Raw genomic sequence first — 24,999 nt, 5'->3', positions numbered from 1 at the left:
CCAACGTGGGGCTCGATCCTAGGACCCTGAGATCCTGACCTGAGCCAAAGGCAGACGCTTAACCGACGGAGCCACCCAGGCACCCTCTTATTTTTTGTATCTGAGCCCACTAGCCAGATGTAATCCCAGGCGAGGGGGCTTCTGCCACACCTGGCCACCTTCTCACCTGGTAGTGTGGTGAGACTGCTCCAGGGTAGTGACCCCAAGCTTGGTTTGGGGGGGGGTCTCAGTTTTGGGAGCCCTTAGAATATGAAGACTGTAGGTCCCTTCTGTTTTCATGGGTTGATGTCATTTGACAAACTTTTACTTTCCCCTACGACTGCTCGTGGCCTACTGAGTGAGCTTTTCCAGGTTACTAAAATTTGGCATCAAACTCAATGATCAAGTTGACTAAGAGCTCTGATTCAGCATCCACTGAAAGACCTGACCGCCAGGCAAAGCTCGACCACACTCACTCTGCTGTGCGATCGCAGGCCAAGGTGTTCTAGAGAGGGTCTCTGTCCCGTCAGGGCATCGTCAGCATTGTCCTGAGCTGGGGGAGGTTTGGAACTATGGTGATTACTGCTTTCAAATCACAGATTACCCTTGCTTTGGCTTCACCACCAGCAGCTTAGTGAATAGAGGTTGGATAACTCGACACGGTTGTCGTGATTCCTATTCGCCTCATCAGTTATAACCCCTACAACCTGCTAGAGAAGCCTTAAGACACGTGCCCTGTAGCTCACATGTGAACTGTCCATGTCTCCATTAGTGGATTGCTGTCCACATGCTTCGTTAATATCCCAAGGCCTTTCACTAGTAAGGGGGAGGTTGGTAGGATCGCTGAAGTCAATGACATTGCTGAGTGCCAGCTCTTTGGCCACATCAAAGGAGCCCAGATAAAAAATGTTTATTCTCCTGGGACAATGCTTCCCCATTTCCTGGGGTGTTCAAGAAGGGACCTAGAGCCACCTACACTCTGTGACCTTATAGGGGTAATAAAACGTGAGTAAAGTTACTTCATCTTGGACAATGAATAGTTTTTCCAATCATTCATTTAGGAAAACATTCACTGAGAGCTTGATGTGCCCAGCCTAATGGTGGGGATAAGGCAAGAGACACCAGGGAGCTCAAGGACAGGCTCAGACACAGAGGGAGACCAAGAACAGGTGAGGACATCGCTCCTTGAGTTCTCTTAGTGCGGTGCCTGTTTCCCCTACTCAGGGGAGAGGGTGCTGCTGAACCTATCTGGTCTTTCCTTCTTCTCTGCCAGGCCAGTTTAAACCCTGTGGACACAGCTGAAGGAGTCATACGACCCTCTTCTTCAATAGACGTCTTTGTTTATCCCATGGCCTCCTCTCCTTTTCACAGCGGGGAAGGAAATAGCCCCACAAAAGAGCCAAATCATAACTAAAGAATAGGAAGATCATGTAAACAAATACAAGCTGCAGAGAAGATTCTGGGTGTGCACACTCAGTCCTTGACTTTCTACCTCTGCAGTAGTCCTCAGTAATGATGAGCTGGAGCAAGGCTTTCTGGATGAAGGGGAGACTGACACCTGTTTAGAGCATAGTAGTTACTGTGACAGCCGGAATCGAAAATGGCTCCCAACAATCCCACCTCCTGGCATCAGCTCTCTTGTAATTTCCTCCCCTTAAGCGTCGGCTGAGCCTAGTGTGATGGACGGTAACTTGTGAGATTAGGTTCTAGAAGACTGTAACTTCTGCCTTGCTGGTACCCCCGTCTCCTGGGCTTGCTTGCTCTGGTCAAGTGAGCTGTTATGTTGGAGAGGCCTGTATAGCAAGGAATCGAGGGCAGCTTCTGGCCAACAGGCCGTGAGAACCAAATCCTGCCAACAAGCACTGAGTGAGCCTGGGACAGATCCTCCTGGTTGAACCTTGAGAGGACCAGAGCCCCTGACAACACCTGGATTGCAGCCCTTTCAGTCACTGAAGCCAGGGACCCCATGAAGCTATGCCTAGCTTCTGGCCCATAGAAACCGTTTGATAACAAATGTGTGTTGCTTTAAGCTGCCAAGTTTTGGGGGGTAATTTGTCACTCAGCAGTAGATAACGAAGACCGTTACCAAACCGCTCACAGCGAATGTACTTCGGCAGAGAATGTATGGGCCTATTTTGGGAATTTTTAAACAATATGGATTGGTTCTTTCTTTCTTTCCTTCTTTCTTTCTTCCTTTCTTTTAAAGATTTTTATTTATTTATTTATTTGAAAGAGAGAGAGAGAGAGAATGAGCAAGAGCAGGGGAAGGGGCAGAGGGAGAAGCAGACTCCCCACTTAGCAGGGAGCCTGACTTGGGACTTGATCCCAGGACCCCGGGATCATGACCTGAGCCGAAGGCAGACGCTTAACTGACTGAGCCATGCAGGCGCCCTGAGCTGGTTCTTTTCTTAACCCCCAGTGAACAAGTATGGACAAACACAGTACCCAATTCCCAGGGCATGCTGAGGATTTCTTAAGAGTAAGAAACGGCCGGCTAGTGGCCGCAGACTATAAAGCCACGAGGACCCACAGAGACATCTAGAGCAGTGGCTCCAACCAGGGCGGGGCATCAGAATCAACTGAGGAGGCTGGGCCCCCCTGGGTTCTCCTGAAGCTGGAATCTGGAGCCCCTGAACAGGCACGATTTCTCTGGATGAGAGACCATATCCCTGGGTAAGAACCATGGATCTGCTCCTGCTCCCCAGTGTGATGTACTGGGAGATGAAGGCCCAGGGAAGTTTTGTCTTTTGAAGGTCACACGGCCTGTCGGGGGCAGCCCAGGATAAGAGCACAGGTCTCCTATTTCCCTGTCCTCTTTGTCTACTCTGCTGAAAGACGGAGAACTCAGTTCAGCGCTCTGCTAACATTAGTAGAAACAAAGGAAGAGATGCACAGAGAAAACTTCTAAGGTTCCTTTATTTGTTTTGAAAACAACCTCCATTCTTTCTCTCTCTCAATTCAGTCCTGGCCCTGTGACAAAAAAAGCTTTTCTCTCTGACCTCCTCTGTAAGAAAGGGAACAGCATAACACTTCCTGTGAGATCTCTCTCCCCAGATTCCAGTGAGGGGCAGACCAGGCCAGGACCGGACCGGAACAGCATGGAGAACACGTGGGATCTGTCTCTGGGCCCCACGTGGCTTGCAATCCCTTCCTCCATCCTCCTTGAGACATCTGCTCCTGCCCGGGGGGCTCCGTCTTCACCTCCCAGTTCAGAGGATCTACAGTAGCTGAGGGCTGCTCGTAGCCTGATTGCCAGTCTGCTTGTCATCCGGGGAAACGTCACCCACAGCCCCACTGGTTCCGGCTCGGGTCCTCAAGAGCTCACCAGGTCCCAGTGCTGGCTCATAAGTGACGACTCACATGGGTTGACCACGATTTCCCTGCCATTCTCAGAGCCATCACCAAACATGTCCGTGTCTAGGCAGAGGTGGGATGCTATGTGCTCGATGCGGGAACCAGTCTTGGTCCATTGCTGAGAAGACGGAGAGGAGAGAGCATGAGCCGGCGTTCTCTGGCTAAGGGCCCGGGTTCTATCGGTAATATCAGGAGCTCCAGAATAAGCAGACATGTTTACGCCCCGTGGCTAGGGTCACCCAGAGACTCGACTTCACGGTCTCACGGAGGAATAAATCTGCAGCTAACTGCTTTGCCAGGTATTATTGCTGGGGTTTGTGTTTGGTTTTTTGTTGTTTTTTGTTTTTGGATAAAAAGGTAAAAGCAAAATCAATATGTTCGCTAGGAAAACTCGTTAGAAGGCAATAACTTTCCAAGCAATAGGCCAGAGAATGTGACGCGCGTTAGTCATGGGAGCAACCAAAGAAACGACACGCACTCAGCGTCCGCAGGTCAGGAAGGTGCGGGAGCGAGCGGGGGGGACGGCGCGCAGGAGGGCTGACAGGCTTCTGGGCAGCACCCACCCGACACCAGCAGCCCGGGCTCCTCCACCGCCCTTCAGCGCATGGAGGGCCCGAACACAGAAGGGGGTCTCATGCCGCGGCTCCCCAGACTTCACGTCACATGACAAGGAACAAGTTTTGGGGAACCGTCATGGCGCAGGTACGACGGCCCACTCCCGTTAACCACTCTAGACAGCTGCCCCGTGGGGCTGGCCTCCTCACCTCCATTTCAGAGAGGAGGAACCGGAGTCCGGTGACCTCCCGTGGGTCACACAGCTAGTGAGCCATACAAAGGGCATCTGAATGTCTGTCTAATGCCAGTGCCCAACCGGCAGGAGACTGCCATGGGGTCAACAGGTTGGGCTGGACAGGGCATATGGTGCACCCACAGTGGACACCCCACCAGGGCCCAAGGTCCCCGGAGGCCAAGATTCCAGCACTGCTCATCCTGCCACCCTGGAGGCTTTGCCCTGGTGCTCACCTGCCCTGGAATGCCAGGCGGGCACCGGAGCTAGACAGGCCAGTACAAGATGCGTGTGCCCACTGGGGCCCAGCCTGGTCCACGGGCAATCAGGGGCAAGCTGACCGCTGCTGCTGGTGCCGCTCCCCTCCGCTCCTAACCAGAAGGGCCTCTCTCTGATCAGCCCCTCCGCTTCTAGAGTTTCTCCCTGGTCGTGCGCACGAGACTTCGGCCTACACAGGCAGTCCCGTCACGGAAGGCGGCCACACCCCAGGTGCACCCACCTGTTTGTCATCTCCGTTCTTGCAGAGGACAAGGACCACTGGGGCGCCCGGGAACATGGTGATGACGGACAGGCACAGCTCCTCCTGGAGGATCTGCTGGGTGTATGTGAAGGCCCAGATCTGCAGGGGAAGAGGACAGAAGGGCCACATCAGGGTCCTGGGAAGCCCGGTGGGTCACATCTGGGACTGTGTGAGAATGGGTACAGCACTGGAGGTCTGAGCAGGAATAGACCATCAACAAAGTCACCTTGGAAAATGGGACCCACTAGCCAGAGACTCCCAGATCATGCCCCCACTGAAGTCTCCATGCCCACACCCGGGAAGGGGACTGGCCTGGACACGCAGGCCACCTCTGGGAGGTGCTGAACAATTCTGGGCTTGAGGCAGGGAAGCTTGAAGAACACCCCTCTCCAGCCATGTGGTCTCTAGTTTCTCTGTTTGGATCCGTGTCTATTCCCCACACTTGACACTACAAGCAGCTACCTGGCAGGTCACCCCAGCTGTCTCTAGAACGTCCCTTCTTTGAAAAGGAGTCTGCAATCAGTGTCTTGAGAACAGGAGTGTTACAATAAGAGGCAGAGGGCGGGACAAAGGGAACAGGGAGTGTGCCGAGGGAGGGAGTGGAAGAAGAGCAGAGGGACAGCAGGTCATGAGACAGAAAATTATCCCAGCAGGTGTGTGCACTCCAGAACTCCAGGAGGACAGATCATTGGGCCCCAGAGCTCCTGCAGGGAGGGAAGATGAGAACGCGAACAGACAAGGAGGGTGGGGAGAGGAAAGGGGCACTCCATTGGAGGGTCATCACAAGGAATGTTTCTCCATTATTCCACGAAACGCTGGAGATCAGAGAGCAACTAGCTGCTGAAGGAGCCCAAACCACTTCTAGTTCTTAGGTCAGAGCGATGGAAATGTGAACCTCCCAGGCTGTGAAGCAGGTGCCTCATCACGGGGCAAAGAGGTGACCAGTGAATTGGTGCCCTGGGGGAAGCTGCAGAGAGGACCCGTCGAGGGCTGGACCCCTTCTCCACTCCAGCCCAGCTGGCCAGCTGGCCCTCAGCCTCTGGACCAGGCTGCTCGTCAGCTACTTCTCCTTGGCCCAAGAATGTAAAAAGGGCCCCTTAGCTGGCCGGCCCCTACTCTAGGACCACGTGTCCTGTATGCTGAGCCGGTGTTCACGTCCTCCTTGTCCTGCACCTTCCCTAGCTCGCCAACGGCCCCCTCCTGACCCCTGCGCCTCTCCTGACTTCCACTATCTGGTGACATCTTCAGTGTCTTTCTGTGCCCTGGCTTGTTCCCCTCCTTGCCCACAGGCTTGGGTCCTTCTATTGCCTCACCGGACCACCTGGATGCAGAACACTGTCTCTCCTGATTTGGGACCTTCCCTGTCCCTGATACCTGGATGGGGCCACCAGCCCAGGGGGAGCCACTGTCCCCCTAGGGTCCTACATGTGGATTCTCATGTCCCTTTTCAAATTGCTGGTGTTGGGAGAAGATCTAGACCAGAAGGCCCTCCCTGGGGGTTGGATGGAAATACAAATGGGTAAAAGACTGGCTGGGAGTTGAGAGTTCTTGAAGCCTGGGGATGGCTAGAGGAGCTCTTTATACTCTTCCATCTATTTCTAGATCTATATATATTTAAATTTTTAAATACTAAATGCAATGCAATGTACTCCTTGGGACGTGTCAAGAAATTCTCCTCTGGCCTTGAACATCACCGTGCTACACCCGCCATTTGCTTCCCTCTAGGATAAGCTGAAAGGGAAAGACGTCTGTACGCACAGAGGTGATACGGTAATCATGACCCTGTTACTGATGGCCAACATCTCCTGAGCACTTACTATGTGCTAGGCACTGTCCTGGGGGCTTGGCACAGATGACTTTAGTCTTCGTAAGAATCCTACTAGATAGATATTATCATTGTCCCCGTTCTACATGATGGAAGGCTCACAGAAGTTATGCAACTCTCCCCGGACCGACTCTCTCCGGCTCCCCGGCTGTTGCTGCTGCTGCCAGTCCTGGCTCCCTCTATCCAAGTTTAATCACAGGTAATGTCTGTCCCTGAGATCACTCTTGCAGGTTGTAAATATGAAAACTATAGATCACCTCCACTTTGACAGCAGAGAGCTGGACAGTTCCCACTGGCAGCGCCTATGAGAAGGGGAACAAAGGTCACAGCCCATGCAGGGGACTAGGGAGGGGGAAGCTGAGAGAGCAGACCCCTCCCTGGCGTGGATGGGCACTGGGGAAGAGTACGAATGGAGGCCCACACCCCACGGACTCCACACCAGAGTGGGGCACACACAGAGCTGGCTTCCTGGGCCTGCTCCCCTCTTCTTTCTGCCCTGGCTCCCTCTCCCATCATCAACTCCCCTACTGCTTATCCACACTCGCTTGGTCACTCCCCTTTAAATGACCCCCGTTGGGCCTAGGTGTGCGCTAGGAACACAGTCTACCCTCGGGAGATCCGCGCAGGTCCTGATGTCAGGCTAGGGCCATTTGGATGGGGGATTCTGGGGCTCCGGGCATCTGGAGTTGTGATCTAGAAGGTGGGAGCCGGTCTTGGGTGTGTCCAGAGAATTCTACATGGGGAGGGGAGAGAAAGGCCTGAAGCCCAGGCCCAAGCCCAAGGGCAGGGCTGCCAGGGAGCCACTGCCCAGGCCCACCATACAACTGGCCTCAGCTTTAGATTTCTGCCATTGTCGAGAAATGAGGCTAAACAGACAGTCAGTGATGTGGAAAGAAGATAAGGTCCATCCTTCTGACCCATTACCCACCTACATGGCTGCTGTGAACCATGAATTGGTGTTTAAAAAATAAATTCTGTAATTATTTTGATTACAATACACTGACTTCATATTTTTTATGTTAAAAGCATTAAGTAATTAAACATAAAAACTTGAAATATACCACAATTTCTGAAAGCTCATCTTGGCATTTCCTCTTTTATAATATCCTAGGGGCTTTACAAACGAAGTGCTGGGGCTGGCGTGAGGGTGGGAGGGGAGCGGTGCTTCTCTTGACATCTGAGACACCCCATCCGCTAATGCCTTTCTGGAAGGAGCACAGATGGTACCCGGCTGGGGCCGGGCTTGGAGGAAATCCCCTTAAGACGCCCAAGGGGAGAACGCGCACATGCACGGACAGGGGATCGAAGCCTTTACACTAAGTGGACTTTCCATTAGCTGGGGCTTTACTGGCATTGAAATAATTCAGCCTCACAATTTCTCAGAGGAACACAGCTCTCTGGCCACATCTGCAAGACAGGAGAGAGGGAAACAGAACACAGGAGCAGGTGGGGCAGGAAGCGAGGGGAGGTTTTCCGATTCCCATTCTACAGCCTGTCAGGCTTCCAGAATGACCGGTGATGAATGGGTTTATTAAATGAATCCCGGAGTCAGAAATGGATTCGGGAAGGTAGCAGTGCTTGCTCAGGCTGGCCTGGCCGAGATCAGTGTACGCTGGGCCATCTGCTGACAGCTCCATTGGCGGGGGGGGGGGGGGCCCTCACCCCCTTACAGACAGGCCAGTAAGGGGCTGAGGAGGAGGAGACCCCCTCCTGGCCCTCTAGCCCCTTTGCTCCTGCCCTGGAAGAGGGGAATCAATGATGGGGCGGGGTGGTCCAGGCTGGACAACCTTACGGCCTTCTGTGCTTAGCGGGAGTCTCTGGAGGACAGCACCTGCGCATTGAGAAGGGAGCGGCCTGGCCGGTGGCAACATAGACTTCTCTCTGGGCAATGCCCATCTGACCGCAGCCTTGAGGGCTGGGATGACACAGGCCGCAGCACCCAGCCTGGGGTTCACTGTCTTGCACTGGATGGGGCAGCAGAGAGGAAAGATGCTCTTAAGAGGAAACATCTAAAGGAGCCATGTTCTGAAAGAGGCAGGCGTGAGAGGAGTTAGGGCCCAGGCACAGGGCTGACCTTGGAATGGCCCAGGGCCACCACTAGCAGGCAAGAAGCAACCAGCCTGGGGCAGCAGTTCTCAACTGGGCTGATCTTGCTTCTTTCTTTCTATCTATCCATCTAGCCATCCATCCATCCATCCAGGAGCCACGGGGCAGTGTTTGGAGGGATACTGGCAAACACCTACAGTGCACAAGACAGTCCCCACAACAAAGAATTATCTGGTATTAAGGCCAACAGTGCTGGAGTTGAGATGCCCTCGCCTAGTCTGAAGGGCCTGGTCCCTGGAAGCAGCAGGCCCGCCATTACTCGTGCATGACCTGGGTAGCGCTGGTCCACCTCTCTCAGCCTCGCTCACCCCATCTGTGAGACGGCGGGGAGAACCGGACAGGGCTTACAGGGTTGTGGGATGACTAACCCAGATGAGGCCTGTGGAACCCGCAGGCCGGTGGCTGGCTCCGGCACAGTCTCCGGGGACAGTACTTGGACAGCTCATGGGAGGTACAACGGTCGGGTGAGGAGATGGACATTCAGCCGCAGAGAGAAGGCGGGGGCTGTGTTTTCATGAACACAGAAGCCCGCGTCAGTTATTGACGGTGGTGAGCTCCCCGTCCACGCGCTCTTCTGTGTGGGGAACTACACACAATGGGGAAGGGACCCCACATGCCGAGCAGCACTGCTGGTTATGTCGTCGTCAGATGGGCAAACTAGCTCACTTCCAAGGGCCCCCGGGTCTCGGGGCTTCACGTCCACCTGTTCATCTGCACGCTGACCCCGGGAGGCAGGTACGACTTCACGGAAGGGACGGGGATCAGGAGTCGCTCTGGGCAAGGCCGGGAGCAGACAAAGGGGGTGACGAGACTGGGTCTGAGCTGAGAGCATCGAGGGCCACTGCTGGCCTTGAAGGTCTTACGTCACACTGAAGGCCACACACGCCCCCGAAGCCCTCTTCAGTCACGGCGTCTGGAACGAACACATGGGCGAGAGCAACACTTGAGTTCGGTCATCCTCTCGGTGCACCCGGATCCCGAGGGATCACCCAACGGCACTGACCGGCCGTGCTGGGGACACCTTCAGTCGCACGGACAGATTTCAGCCTCTCTGGAGACCAGCGGCAGGAGGGTAACCCGGTGGGCTTGGAGACACACTCCCCGCCTTTGACTGGGACCTTCACTGGACTCATTACTGGGGTCTTATTTCCGGTCCATCCTGCCCCTTCATCCTGGCTGTCAGGATACACTTCATACGCATGTGACTAAAACCCACACCCAGTACTTTTGTTGTTGGGTCCTGCTGCCGAGCCCTGGAGTGGCTGCGGGGCTGGAGTCCTGGCCCACCTGCCAAGGGCAGCACAGGTGCGGGGGAGGAGGCTTCACCTTCTCTCGCCCACTCAAGTGTCCAGGTGCCCGTGCTCCTCCTTCACGAGCCAGTCGCCCAAAGTGCCCAGAACGCAGGTAGATGGACGCCCTGAAGAGTTTCTCTCTTTCTCCCTGTCTTTAAATTGGGCTAGCAGTGAGGCTGGTCCATCTGTCTTCCTTCCATCTTTCACACAAATATTTTTCTAGAAAATCCAATAAAGTTAAGAGGAAACTCGTTAACCTGGAGGCTCCTTGGGCTTTGCGTGTTTGCAAACCGATGATGTATTTCTCTTGTACTTCACCCCAGGCAACAGCCTGCCGGCACCTTCAGTACACACGGAGATTAAACATTCTCTTCCCAAGGTCGACAAGCGGGGCGAGACAGAGAAGTAAGGCAGCGGTAAGGGTAGATGGGCTGGGGGTGGGGCAGGGATGCAAGCCAGCATCTGAGGTGGAGGACAACCGTGGTCTGACTGTCTCCTTTCAACAACGAGGACACCCACATGCCAGGGGGGACACTGCTGGAGAACGTGTGGGCAGCTGGAAGCACAACTCTGAGCTCTCGGCTCGAACCTGCTGGTTTTCTTTTACTCCAGATGTCTGGAGCCCTGGAATCCTCCACCCAAATGGCCTGCACCTGATTTCAGGATCTGTGTAGCTCTTACCCCGTGTCAGTCCTCCCAAGGGTAGACTGTGTCCCTACTACACACAGCTGGGCCCAAAGGGGACCGTTTAGAGGGGAGTGACCGAGGTGGATATGCAGGTTGAAGTGGGAGTAAAGGGGAGTAGGCCCAGGCTGGAAGCAGTGCTGGGTGTGCCCCCCACTCTGGTATGGAGTCCAGAACGTGGGTCTCCATTCATACTCTTCGCCAGTTCCCATCAATGTCAGGGAGGGGCCTGCTGTCTGGCCTGCCCCCTCCCCTGGCCTGACATGGGGTGTGACCCTCGTTTCCCTTCTCATAGGGGCAGCCAGTGGGAACCGGCCCGCTCTCCGCTGCCTCCATGGAGCTGATCTATATAGTTTTCATGTTTACAGTATCTGTCCCTGGGGGAGAGGGATCTCAGTGATAGACATCTTCTCCCGGGACCGACCTTGAACAAAAGGGTTCTGGAGCCAGCTGTGACCCCGGCAGCAGCAGCAATAGCAGAGCTATTTTCCAACTCCTACCTTCACCACTCACTAGTCTAAGACCTTGGATAATCTCTCCAGGCCTCTCTCTGGTTTCATCTGTAAGATGAGGGTAACAGTAATACGTCCTCAACAGGCTCTTGCGTCCCTTCCTTGATATGGCCTCTCCCGGGTAGAAGAGGCGGCGGCTGGACAGAGGGCAGAATGAGTCATGGGAAGGGGTGTGAGGGGCAGACGGGACCCCCTCTGGACAGGCCAAGAGGCAGCGCACGAAGAGAAACGAGATGGTGGAGGGGCCAAGAGGCAGAGCAGGGTCGGAGGAGAGAACCCTTGGATGCCCTAACGCACTAGCAGAAAGGGTTGGCGAGCACAAAGACCGGACTGTCTTTCTTATGCAGGAAGGAGGGAAAGCTACTGGAAGGACGAGAAAGGTAGCATAGGCCTGTGCGTGCACACACACGCACACACACACTTGGGGATTATTCCAGCTGAGACAGGTAGACTTCTATCTGTCTGAAGCGGGTTTACACCTTCAGAAAACTTAGACGTGCATCCTAGTCCTGCTGTTGGCCATGGGCCGCTCCAGAAAGGGGCTGAGTCTCATCCAGCCCCGCCCGGCGCTCGGCACACAGCCTGGGGCCAGGAGCACCGCGGGCACCCACTGTCCTCTGTGGAAATGGGCAGAACATCGATCTCAGAGTCTTCTTCCATGTTTTCTGAATTCACACCGCTGCTACAGAAACCCAACTGTTTTCTCCAAAGCGAGAAGGAGTGATAGTTTGGCACTATCTTCTAGAAAGAACTCTTGGCTCGCTCGAAGACTGTTACTTTCCCACAGATGACTGCTTTTCCTCCCCTTTCTCGTGCCATTGGAAGGTCAGCCGGAACAGGTACTAGTACTCTCCAGTCAAAGAAAGGCCTGGCACTCTTTTGGAGCGGGAGAGCCCCTCCCCAAGACCCAGAGATCCCATGGCTCCCCTCCTCCCACTTCCTCATGCAGCCAAAGACATTAAGGAGCAGAAAAGCAGCTGCTATGCTGAGGACTGATCGAGCAAGCTCCTGTCCCAGGGACAGGGAGGTGACAACATTCTGGCCGTTGGGCTCCCCTACGCACAGCGCCCACACACAGAGTCAGAAGAGGCGGATGTGCCGCAACTGCTCACAACAGTTTACAAAACGCCGCTGAGCAACCTGTGTCACCCCCAGCCAGGCTGCCGTACCTATGGCAAAATCGACACCTCGGCTTGCTTCCCCTTTTCCTGTCTAACTCAGGCAGCCCCTCCCCTGTCCTGTCGGAGCAGAGAGACGGGTCCGGGAAAAGTCACTGCAAGCTGGAGGCCCGTGTGGCAGTGCCTCCGACACCAGGCTGTGGGTGTGGATTTCTGCTGCGGGCAGTGGGGAGCCACGGGAGGCTGTACTGAGATGGAGGACAATGGCCTGATGGTGCCATGTCGGCTGGGGACGAGGGGCAGGGACCGGAGGCGGTGGCTCTAACCTAACACAGTGGTTCCCAATCTGGGTAGTTTTATGCCCCAGGGGTGTTCGGTATAGCCTGGAGACAGTTCGACTGTCACGACTGGCATGTGTGGAGTGCTCCTGGCCGGCAGAGGCCAGGGATGCTGGTAGGCAGGCCTTGGAGCCCAGGACGGCCCCCCGGACAAAGACCCATCCGGCCCTAAACATCAACAGTGCCACGGCTGAGGAAGGCTGATCGGGCCTGGAGGAGTGAAGGCAGGGTCCAAGAAGGGCTATTTGAGGGGAGAAGGGACAGGGACCTGCAGAAACGGGGACCAGGAGAAAGCGGAGCCAGGGCAGACAGTCGGAATTGGAGCCGTGGAGCCTGGGAGAAGGCAGTCACATGGAGAGAAGGAGCAGGGACAGCGAGGTGGCTGTGGTGCCTGGCAGCTGCTCGTAGCTGTCCGTCTACTCTGTGGTGGCTGTGGGCTCACGCCGGTCACCCAGCCACAGTCCAGGCCCTCACGCATGCTCTGCCTCCCGGGCTGCTCCTTCTCCCCTTCCTCACATGGCCCATGTCTACTCCTCTCTCAGGAGGCAGCTCATTTTCGAGTCCTCTGGGAAAACGTCCCTGACTCTCACGCACATGGCGGATACCGTCCGGTGCTTCTACAGCAGCCCGGACTGAACCCCACCCAGGACAGAGTTTATAACAGAACAGCCGCTTGCTTGCTTCTTCCTGCATTAGATCCCTCGAGGGACCACGGAGACCCGCAACCTAGCCATTCACCGCAGTGTCTTCGCAGTGAGCGGAGAGCAGAGATGTTTATGGAGTGAACGGATGAACTCGTGGAGGGATGAAAACTAGAATTTGTGCATCCACGAAACACTGGATGTGGCCAAAGCTGGAAGCTTGGATAAAATCTCCAAGACACCATTTCCAGAGAAAAGAGCAATGACCTAAGAACCTTCATGAATACTCACCATGAGCACATGAAAGTGGAGCAGGGGAGCCAGCAGAGAAAAGAGAGAGAAAGAACAGGAATGCAGGAGAACCCGGAGCAGGCAGTGCCACGGGAGCCAGAGGAAGCTATGAGCTGGATGCGCTTTAACGTGTCCAGCACACAAGTGTGAAGGGAGAGACGGGCTGCGGATGTGCCAGTGCCCTTTAAGAGAGTTCCACCGTCAGACGGGAGAACACTGACCCACGGAACGTGGGTGTGCTACGTTGATGAACGGACTAAGGCACGAGGCCACCTGAGAACAGATTCCCATGCTTCCTGCAGACCCGGGGGAGGCCGGAGAGAGCAGAGGTGCAGCTGCAGGCCCGCTGAGGACAGGATGGGGCGGGGGAAGGAGGGCCCTGCCGGAGACGGGGGCGGGGGACAAGGGTGATGGTTCTCCTGGATCAGTCCGGGTTAGAGCAGCGGGGAGACTCAGGCAGGCATGCCGTCCTGGAGCAGCGTCACCCAGAGGCACGTCCTTCTCCATCTGCATGTCACCTTCTCCAGGTGGCTGTTCCCCCTGCCCTGCCTGACCCGGCCCCCGCTTCCTGCCAGCACATTGGACGCTGTTGACGCATTCGTTAAATCCTGCTGATTTACTGGCGATTTCTTATAGGCACGATGTTGCCTGGTGAGCAGTCTTTCAGAAAAACTTGACACATTTGGAAGCCCAGGGGAGTGACCCCGGTCCCAGAGTGAGAGGAAATTGTACTTCTCCTGCTCCGTTGCTAGGCTCTGGGTATGACCGGACACCTGGGGTCATAGAGAAGCAGGTGGCGGAGGCGGAATCCCCGTACGTGTTCTCACGTCCCAGCCTGGTACGTACCTGAGACTTTCCATCCTCGCCTTTACTCTTGACACAGGGGCTTAACCTGAGGTGGTAGGTCTCCGTGTTTTTCTGCCTCTGAGACTCTAGGCACTTCTGCCTCTGTCGGATGTTCCCCTTCTGGATGGAGGAATCATTGGGGATTCTGGAGGAAAGCCAGAGAGAGATGAGAACTAGTTGCTCTTTGGCTAAGTGACACTAGCCACTGGAGAGGTGGAGGCAGGGTTTTGAGGCTGACAGGGCCATTCTGCCTGGGGTGGGGAGGGGGACTGCCACCAGGAGCAAGGCAGCAAGGAGAGACCCAGGAGCCACGATGGCAAATGGAGCCTGGGGTGGAGACGGTGTCAGCCTCAGGGCGCACCCGGGACTCAAACCCCAGCAGCTGAGAAATGCTGCTACCAGCTAACCTCCATCCCTCATGCTGCTGATTAACTTAATTCCTCTTCTGGTTTCGGGATGAAGGAGAGCCAACTGGTCATCTCAGACCTCCCTGTACTTAACCACCTTTATCCAGTTGGCCACGGGATGTCCCTTTTCCAGACCAACTCAGCTGAGGGCCTTTCCTTCCGCGGCCGCAGAGGCTAAGGAGGAAGGGCGGGCACCTGAGTTCTGGGTAGACGTTCTCCAGGTACCACTTGAAGCTCTGACACTGCAGATTCTTCCTCAGGTCCAGTCTGCTCTCAATGCTGAGGGGACGCGGGGCAGGGGAGACACAAAGAGCACAGCTGTGTGTCAGAGACAGGGACTAGGCCGAGACAGAGAAACACGAGCTGTGCCCACGTCTCTCCTGAGGGTGCTGGAGAAACGCACCGAGACAGGTTTCTAGAGCTCCAGACAGAGCTATGGGAACACGGCGCAAGAGCTCACAATGTGTGGACACGGAGGATTTGCGCTTTTACCTGAAAATGGAATTTGGGGGTGTTTTCACTTTTCATTAAAAACAAGAGCCTGTAGTGTGTTAGTGTTTCACCGCTGGGGCTCCGAGCCTACTTACCCACAAATCTCTTTGGATTCTGCAGTCAAAATACACTCCCGAGCACCCCACCCCCACAGCATCATCCGGCTCGGGAGCCTGGTCACGCCTTTATTCATCCGATATTTACTGAGCACCTACTATGTGCCAGGCGTTGTGCCCCAGGGAAATGATGGATGGTGAGCTTCTGAACAACAGAGGAAGGTCATGAAACAAGGGATCGCAGCCCTGTGTGGACACGGGGTGGGCACGCGGGGGCTGTGGGAGCACCTCAGAGGTGTACCCTTGCCGGTCCGGTCAGTGGTGGCCAAGGTGGTAAGGCGGAAGCTGGTATCTGGAAGGGAAACTGGAAGTTCACCCTCCAGAGAGTGGGTGGGGTCAGGGCCCCCCGCAGAGGCCACGGAATAGCAAGGGGAGATCGGCCCATGGCAGGAGCAGAGCTGCGGGAGGCTGAGCTGTGTGCGTGCACGAACCTTTGGGGGATGGCAGAGGGGAAGTGAGCGGGAGCAGAGAGGAAGCAGCAGACCACAGAGGGTTTTGGGGGCTGCTGTGGAGGAGTTTGGACTTGGAGGCAATGGGATGCAACGGATGGGTTCTAAGCAAAGTGTGACGCGGTGACGTCTGCACTTTGAGAGCATCTCCCTGGTGGCAAATGGGCCTGGCAGGGCAACGCCGGAGACCGGGAGAGCAGTGGGAGGCGGCTGAGACACCCACGTGCTGGTGGTGCTCTCAGGTAGGGAAGTGGGGCGCGGAATGAAGAGAAGGGACAGGTCCAAGTCCCTCCATTTCTCTCCAGCGGCACCGCCGCCACCCCCATTGGCTCCATCTGTACCTTGTTCTTCCTGGGTGAGCACACAGGACTGGCCCTGCTCGGCCAGCCCTACCACCTTCCACCCCACACTGGACTTCTTAGAGCTAACCACGTTTCCTCACCGGGCTCAAAGCAATGCGAGCAGAGGAATGACGTCAATTCTTTTTTAAAGCTGAATGTTCAGCCTGTAGCAAAGACCTGGGTGCTGCACGCATGACGGAGGGAGCAGCACCGGGACTTGGGGACTGTTTGACGTGGGGAGGTGGCAGGAGGGAAGAACAAGGCTGACACCCAGACCTGTGGCTTGGGCCACAGCACACAAGGAAGAGTGTTCGCGGAGATGGGGGAGACAGGCTGGGGGGGGGGGCGTGTTTAGAAGCAAAGTGGCTGAGTTCCCTGTAGGATTGGAGCTGGAGGAGCCCGGGAGGCGTCTAGGTGGAGATGTCCAGTTTGTACTGGGATGGAAGGGACCGTGGCTGAGAACGAGAGGTCCAGGGCGGGGGCAGAGACCCAAGAGTCAGCAGCACAGAAGCGGTGGTTGACGCTGGGAGGGGGGGAACGCGTAGCACGAAGACGGCGGCAATGACGGACCCCAGGGAAGACCACACACACCAAACACGGCAGGAAGGAGAAAAGGGAGGCTGCGATGGGACCAGGAAGGGGAAGCCTGAGCAGCAGCACAAGAGACAGCAGGCATGGTGGTCAGGGGTGCGCCAGGGGGAGCCAGGCAGGTGGCTGGCTGGGGGAGACGGCAGCGTAAAGGGCCCAAGGAGGGGGTCAGGGTGAGCCAGGAGGGGGCTCTCAGGGACAGGGAGGTGTCCAAAAGCACTCAGGAGAGGCAGGGCACGAGGTCCCCACAGTGCACACAGACAGGTGTTTCAGGATGCTCCGCCCTGAAGGAGTAGATGGGGGTGCAGGGGACCAGCAACACTGGATTGAAAAATTTTTGTAGTTTCTTCTCTTTCCTCCTCTTCCTTTTTAAATCCTCTAAGTTTTAAAATGTAGGACCTGAGTCAGTTTAAATGCTGATGGGGACCGTGCATTAGCAAAGATAGATCAGGGATGAGGAAGCGGAGGGCAGGGTCCCCTAGAACAGTGGTTCCCCCACCAGCTGCACATTAGAATCCTGGGGGTGGGGGGGAAGCTTTTTAAATATTCTCCAGCCCAGGCCACACCCCAGGCCCAATCAGCTCTCTGGGAGCAGCCCCAGTAGCATCTGAACCTCCCTTGGTTAGGGCAACGTGCAGGCTAGTCTGGGAAGCTCGGTCCGGAGCTCTGCTCGGCGGGACAGGCCCTCAGACCCGCAGCACGCCACCTGGGAGCTTACTGGAACTGCAACCCTACGGAATCAGCAACCACATTTTAACAAGAGCCCCAGGAGATCCGTGTGCGCATTAAAGTTTAAGAAGCCCTGAGCCAGGAGGCAGGAGAGGATGAATCCAGGCGGAGGGAGCTCGATAAATGTTGATTTACAAATGAATGCAGATGAAAGGTGGCTCAGAGTACAGGTGGAGGGTTGGTCTAACACGGCAGGGGCACACCTGTCTTGGGAGATGAAAGAAGAAGGGGGAAGACAGAGCGAAGTTCCCAGGTGGATTTGTCTTGGGAAGTCGATGCCATCTATCTCAGCTATAAAACAGAAGGTGTCATCTGCCCTGAGTGACGCGTGGACTCGGGGGGCAGGGAGACAGGAGAGGTTTAAACAGGGACTGGGGAGAATGATGGCCGGGAAAGGCAGCAGGACTGACAGGCCTGCCTGAGACTGATGGCCACAGTGTGCTAGCGGCACCGGCTGATACTTTCCAGAACCTTCAGCAGCCTGGGCACAGGGGAGGGAAAGGCACAAAGTTGTGGTCATCCAGGGTTGAGAAAACATTGCCCGAGTTACTGACAGATGCACAACGGGCTGAAAGACCTGAGGATGATGGCTTTTAAGCCCTCTGTCTAAGCAAGAGAGGGGAACCCAAGCTGGGGAGGGAGGGAGGTGAAGAAACAGGGGTGCATGGCCACTGTCAGTGGGCCGGGAGTTTGATGACGACTCAGGACAAATGGCGTGTGAGGTTCTGAGCAACTGAACTGGGCGGGGGTGGGGGGACAGGACAGGTTTATAATTTCCGAGACATGCAAGCCATTTTGGCCGCGTCTAATTTAATCCTCCTGAGCAGGGACGGCTCAACCGATGCGGTCGATGAGGTCGGTGTAGGCTGCAGAAATGCATCCGCTCACCATTAGTCTGACTGAGGGACATCAGCATGACAAAAAGCCATTGGTTGCCCCTCAAAACAATCAGATGCTAACACAGACGAAGTTTCCATTTTGCTCTTATCAGCTCTGGGTTGGAGAACGCAGCATGTGGTTTTAGGATCAGGTGGTGTGGTTTGAGCCTCAAACCCCCCAGTACCGTGATGTGATCAGGGCAAGTACCTTAACCTGCAGACCCCTCAATCTCCCGTCCTGTAAAATAGTGGCAATTAAACCCATTTCTCAGAGTCTGGGGAGCACTCCCAGAATAGCCTTTACAGCATCCAGCACAGAATTCCTTCCCTATCCTCTTCTACCCTGAGGAAGCCGGAGCACGGCTCTAGAGGACTCCTGCAGGGTACTGCTCCTCCGAGAAGGAGGGTGGTTTGGGCTTGGGTGACTCAGAACGAGGAGGCGGAGGAGCTCGGACCTGGAGGGACTAAGGGAGTCACGCCCCGCACCCTACCTTTCTGTAAAAGGCTAGAAACATGGCTCCACGGTGCAAGGCACACCTACACCCTGGAGCGGTGGTCCAGGTTGCCAGTCATCCAACAAGAGCTGCCGAAAACCCCGCACACCCAGGACAGGGCAGGAGCACGAAGGGACATAAAGGGAGGACGGCCGCAGCCTGGGCGAGCGGCTAAGCGGACAGGCAGGCAGGAGCTGGCGCTCCTCTTGACCCTCGGCGCAAAGCCACCAGAAGGAACACTTACTTGCCGAAGGGCCTCTCCAGGGCGAACGGCCGGGCCGCATAGTAGTACTGCTTGTACTCGTCCATCCAGACCTCCGCGGTCCGCTTGGTGTTCCTGGGGAGACACGCGGTGTCCCCAAGCGGTCAACACGCAGGCAGCATTTCCCAGCTGGGGGCCTTCTTCTGTGGGTACTGAGCCCAGCCACTCTCCAAGAGGGCCTTTTTACTCCAAGACACAGGACTTTAGTAGAAGGAAAAACTCCTCCCCAAAAGGTACACACCAGGAAAATGGTGCCAGAAACGGAACTTACGCGGCACAAAAAAATAGGGAGAAAAGAGCCAGGAGAGTCCACACAAGCCCGCGTTGTCGGAAACCAAGAGGACAGAGGCAGGGCCTGTGGTGGCCAGCTCGCCCCCCGCTGCCCCCAGGCTCCTACTCCAGGTGCGCCCCCTCTATGCAGGGGAAGTGCTGGCGCCCCAGCTCCGGGCAGGACAGCCAATCACGCGCCGCGTCCCAGCGCTGCTGCAGGTGTCAAGAATCAAGTAATCAAGCCATCTGTCGGCCATGTGGCCAGCACGCTAGTCTTTTCCACCAGGTGTTTACTCTCTCAGGAAAAGAGAGAGACAGACAGACATGGAGGACGTAGGTCACCATTCAGCAGGCAGGAGGCAGCCATACCAGGAAGAGCCCCAGGGCAAGAGAGAGGTCATCAGAAAGCAGATGCCAGGGGGCGGTGTAGGAGCAGCCCCCGCCAGGGCCCCCGTCCGTGAACTTGGGGCCTCACTAAACAGGGCGTGCGCCTGCAGACTTCTGGTTCTGTCTGGAGCAGAGGCATTCCGTGGAGGGCTACGACAAGCCCTTCCACGCTGGTGGACCCGAAATGACAGTCACCCACCGGCAGCCTGTGCTTGGCGCAGGGAAGGCAGTTCCCAGCGCCTTGTTGGCTCTTTGCCCGGGCCTAACCATCAGCAAGCTGGATACTGCTTAGGAGACCCCTGTGCCGCCTTTCAAAACCCCTGACTGACCCCACTGGCCAGGGCCCAGACTCAAAGGCAGTGAATGTTCTGGAGCCCAGGGCTGCTGCCCCATCGCTTTCCCACACCAGGTGTCCCCGGCTCACCGTTTCCTCCTGGAAACCCGAGGGCCGAGGCAGCCCTGCCTTTGGTGCCCGCTGGGTTTCTCACCATCCCACCTTCGCCCACCCAGTTTCTTCAAAATGTGTTGTTAACTTTCCCCCTGCTCAGAGCCATGCTAGCCCCGAGACGTTCGTGTCAGGACATGACCCTTACCTGCTCATACGTGTGAAAACCGAGGATGGAAGAAGACGAATGAGGAAAATGACAACTCAAATGAAGAAATGCTTAGCTCCTCCCTCCCCCAAATGGACCAGATGACAGAAAAGAAAAAAGGGAAAGGAGATAGACGGGTAAGTGAAGCTGTCAGATGACAAGGGACAAAGGGGATAAGGGAAAAGGTGAGAAGAAGCTGGAGGAAAGAGGGATATACATGAAATGTTTCTAAAACAGAAGAGAACACTGAAGGAAAAGGAATCACAGGAGAAGGTGTATGAAGGGATGGAGCAGGAATAAGCAAGTGGGCACCACCAGCTCACTGAGACCCCAGGATCTTCATCTTGTCCTCCAGCAGGAGGTGCAAACACCCAGGGTCGCAGGGCTGGCCCTGGCCTGGACTTTGTGCACCTGCAGGGCCCTGGGACAGGCATGTGAGCGGTAGCCACTCGTCCATCCCCATTCTCAAATCCTTCCAGCGATCTTTCCCCTGGTGACCCAGCCTGAAAGTGGGAGCAGTGGATCTTCTAGAATTCGGAGGCAAAAACAGCATCTTCTTCCCCCATCCCAAACAACCCCAAACACCCAAAGCCCTGCAGGACAGTGCTGCCCAGTGACTTGTGGGTCTTGTCAAGCTGTGGGGACATCAGCAGTGGAGAAGAGCTTCAGGCTTCCTCCTAATGCTGGGGGGGGGGCAGTCTGACCTCCCCTGCTTAGGCAGAGTCCCAGGGCATGCGACGTGTGACTCCTAAGCATCCAGAACACTCAGGCAACCAACCAGAGAACCAGGGACAGCCACGAGCCATCACCAGGAAAGCCCTTGGCTTTCTCTTGCCCCCACAGAGCCCCTGGGACTCGCACTTACTTTATATACGTGTTGGCATTTCCATCTGGGAAAACATACGGGTGTTTCTTGCGGAAGACGTGGCCCACTCGGCTGCAGGGGACAATCTCGAGGCTGCCGCCACACATCCACACTCTGAAGGAGATTTCTGCAAGACAGGCGTGCCCCCTCATCACGGCTCTGTGCCCTCCAGAGGGGAGGGGACACAGGATGGCAGCATCGGGGCACCAGGTCCAAGGAAGTGGTCAGCAGCCGCCACCCTCTGTGTCCAGCCTGGGACTTGGGGGTTAAGAGCTGGTTCCACAGTCAGACTGTGTGCTCTGCTGGCTGGGCAACCTCAATTTCCCCTTCTGCAAATGACGCTCACAGCTGGGAGGGTGATGCCAGTGAATATGGAAACAAACGGGCTGGCTCGGAGGAGCACATTCATGGGGAGCCACATTCGGGGACCAGCCTGGTGAAGGGCCCTGCTACAGGGCTTTAGCCCGGACAAGAGAAGCCTTGGGGTGACCCAGACTGTTGCTTCTGGACACATGGTGGATGGATTAGATGTGCTCGTATGATCCCGGAGGGTTAGAATCAGGACCGAGGAGAAAGACTTTTCCATTCAAGAATACAGGAGAATTTCCTGACAGTCAAGGCCCAGATAGAAGGGGCTGTCATGAAGGTAGTGAGGTTCACACTCTGACGGGGTGCCAACACCCCTGGGCAGGATTCCCAGCAAGCACCTGGGACGAGACGTCCCGCAGAGCACCTCCCAACACCCCGACCGCAATTCTGCCACTCTGTAAGGGAGCTGGAGTTGTGGCCTGGGGGGAGACGTCTGGGCAGTAACTGAGAGTAGGTACAGAAAATGCTGGAAGCCTCTACGGTGTTGCTGGGTCGCTCCCCAGGGCGGGGATTTTGCATGCATGCCCATTTCTTCCCGGTTGGCTGCTGCAGCTGCAGGAGGAGAGGAGTCCGCAGAGGCAGCAGGGATTAGGCTGGAGTGTGCACCTCTCCCCTGGGGCCGTATCCTGGTCGGCTTGAGGCAGTGCTTCTGCCCCGGAAGGAAGCAGCAGCACACCAAGGTGGTGGAGGGGAGTATCTTATCACCGCTGCAGTTTGGAACTGCTGAGTGACTGTTAGGCAGTGCTGGGACTGCTTTTAACTTCTCTACAGACAGTGCACCTCCTTATTGACTGCACCCAGGGCAGGCTCCCCCGTACACCCCACTGGTAGGAAATGTCAGCTTCCAATTTGGGAATTCCTGCCTGGTTCGTGATTCTGCAGTCAAGCTCAAATATGAGGAGGGCAGGCTGGCTCAGGGGAAATCCATGACCCTGGGTGACTGCTCCTGCTGGCAGTGGGTGGGGGCGGGGGGGGGGGGGAGAAGAGGGACATGTGGAACAGGCTGGGGTCCAGGAGCAGGGAAGGGGGATGTGAATATTCTGGTGCCTTCCTACCATATACATGCCCTGCACCCTCCAGCACCTTGGGTGCTACCTCCTTGAGTTCCTTCACCCTGGGTCCTCTCTCTGTCCCTCCACTTCTTGCTGACTCCTCCCTTTCCAGCTGTCCAAGCAGGTGCCTGGACACAATGTCTTCATCGAGATCCTCACCTGCTCTCTAGCTCACCTGTCCTCAGCCAGACTTTCCCTACCCCCTACTGCCTCCTGCCCCATGTGCTTGAGCTGCAGGCAAGGCACCCTGGACACCAGCCCCACTGCTGCGACCTTCTCTACACCTGCCCTTCTGCCTATCCAGGTGCTGCCCCGAATGGGCTACAGCTCATTCCCAGGAAGCTCGGGGATGGGGAGGGCAACGTCTGTACTAGGATAAAGAAAGGACTTTTCCAGATTGCTTCCAAACGATGGCAAGAACACGGAGGGAGGGAGATGGGAAGAGCCCCGAGTCTGCAACAGCCCCCGAGCCGTGTCCCTGGGGAACCCTCCTTCACCTCACTGAGGTTCTACTCCACAGGACTGCCGTCCATATCAAATGAAACAGAATTTTGAGAATACGGGGCAAACTTAAGTAGGATGGAAAGATGAGCCACAATTGTGATCAGATGCCCCTAAAGCCAGTCTCTGGAACACGGACCCCCTTAGCACTGCCCTCCTGTGCCCGCTTCCAGCTTCCTCCTTCTGCCACCGAAGCCACTTGAAATTGGTGGACCTAACATTTGAGATTTTGACTTTCCATCAAGCCCCCGATACATAGCAATGTGGCGTTTGGCTGGGGCGCTGTTGGGCTCATGTGCCCCCAGCCCAGTGTTTGTGGCGGGGACACGGAGCAGGGAGCGAGCTTTTAGCTGACTGCCACCATCCACCTCTCCACGTCGCAGTGAGTGCACTGAGGGGCCGCAGGGGTCAGCCAGTGGGGCTGTTCCTGCATGTGTGATTTTCGTCTCCGGACATCTTCCTTAGAAGTGCGCTCCAAAAGTCTACTGTGCTCCACTCATTTCCTCCCCAGGATCTCAAAATACGGTCTGCTCCAGTTCCCAAAAAGGAAAACCATCTCATCTTTCAAAACTAGAGATGGAGATCTGGTTTACTAGATATAACCTACAAATTTTGTGCCAGCCCTCTTCCCAAAATACGCATACGTTTTGGCTATGGTCTCTTCCTTTCCATGTATTCAAATAAGACATATGTCCCTCCTCATTTGCAACGCGAATCCCTGCAAACTCTGCCTCCCCCTCCCCCACCCCTCCTACCCCAGCAACCTGTTTCTTTCTCCGTGCTCCCCTATCCAGCATCTCCCTTCCCTCTGTCTCTGAGGCCTGCCTCCTACCACAGCAGGCACAGGTCCCCACCTTGGAAAGCAGTCACCTGCCCCTGGTCCTTCACCTTCCTTCTGGTCTCCCGCAGTCTTCCACCCCAAGGCTCTGTCTTTACAGGGTCTCCCTGACACTGTTTCCTCAGCTGACCGCATGGTTCACTTGACGCTGAGGGCTCCCTTTCATGCCCCCAGCCCCGGCTCTGTCCTGGCTCCAGTACTGGCTCGCAGGGCTTCCAGGGGCCGTGTGACGCTCTGCTGGGGAGTGCTGCACACTGGTAGATAGGGTGCATCTTCGGCCCCCTGCCACCCGTCCTAGCCCGCTGCAGCCTGCCTCCTCTCCCCCACCTGCAAATCAGCCCCCCTCCTCCCCATTTTCCTGCATCGGTGCAGGAAAACTGCCACTATTTCAATTCTGCAAACATGAGCCATGGGAGGAAAATGGCCTCTTCATCTACCCCTGGGCTGCGCTCTGTTCGGTCCTCCTCCCTTAGGCGGTAGCCTATTACTCATCCTAACAACCCTGCTCCGGGTCACAGATGTCCTTCAGCGGTGTTGACCTGACACCTGCCAGCGGGTGCCCAGGGGCTGACACCCATCTCCCCACTCCAGAACTCAGCCCTTGTCCCACCTCCGCCTCCCCTTAGCCCTCAACGGCCACCACCGGCCAACGCCACTGCGGGTGCAAAGACACTGACTTCAAGGCTTTTAGTGGCCAACAGGAGAGGCTCCTCTATGACCAGCCACCACCCTGCACCTCGATCCATTCCTGACAAATGTCCGCCTTCGCACCCCTGCAGTCCTGTCGATGCCTCCCCAAGGGCCTGCAGCCTGAGATGCGGGAACAGCTTCTGTGCTCCAGGGTCCTGAGTGTTGTAACAGGGGTGATCGGAGACCTGGGCCCGACCTGGGCGGTCTGGGTGCTGCAGCCTGGAGTGTGCAGGTGAGCGTGAGCGTTCACAGGTATACCATGTGGGATATGTAACAGCCGGGCACGGAGTTGCCCTGCCCTCGTCTATACCACTGACGTCAGGATGACTGTCCTCGTGGGGATGTACTGACTCCTGGGAAAGTCTCGTAATCCAGAGGCGCCGTG

The 24,999-nt window shown here is 56.1% G+C and overlaps 1 protein-coding gene across 3 annotated transcripts in view; it reads right to left on the bottom strand.

Moving 5' to 3' along the window:
• Nucleotides 1–2,878: 2,878 nt before the first annotated feature.
• GALNT14 (polypeptide N-acetylgalactosaminyltransferase 14) overlaps nt 2,879–24,999 on the bottom strand; it is a 202,251-nt gene continuing 180,130 nt past the window's right edge. For 2 of the 3 annotated variants that reach the window (XM_044390984.3, XM_026478393.4), the window contains 6 exons: nt 21,165–21,291; nt 19,032–19,124; nt 14,896–14,979; nt 14,294–14,438; nt 4,620–4,739; nt 2,879–3,451 (listed from right to left, as the gene is read on the bottom strand). In XM_044390984.3, coding sequence (XP_044246919.2) covers nt 3,293–3,451; nt 4,620–4,739; nt 14,294–14,438; nt 14,896–14,979; nt 19,032–19,124; nt 21,165–21,291 — 728 coding nt within the window. In that variant the 3' untranslated portion in view covers nt 2,879–3,292. The remainder of the gene's footprint in view (nt 3,452–4,619; nt 4,740–14,293; nt 14,439–14,895; nt 14,980–19,031; nt 19,125–21,164; nt 21,292–24,999) is intronic. The other variant, XM_026478403.3, reaches the window with a different exon arrangement.

Source organism: Ursus arctos, unplaced genomic scaffold, assembly GCF_023065955.2.
Source record: "Ursus arctos isolate Adak ecotype North America unplaced genomic scaffold, UrsArc2.0 scaffold_8, whole genome shotgun sequence".
In the NCBI taxonomy this organism is placed as follows: domain Eukaryota; kingdom Metazoa; phylum Chordata; class Mammalia; order Carnivora; family Ursidae; genus Ursus; species Ursus arctos.
This window is presented reverse-complemented; position numbering and strand designations above follow the sequence as displayed.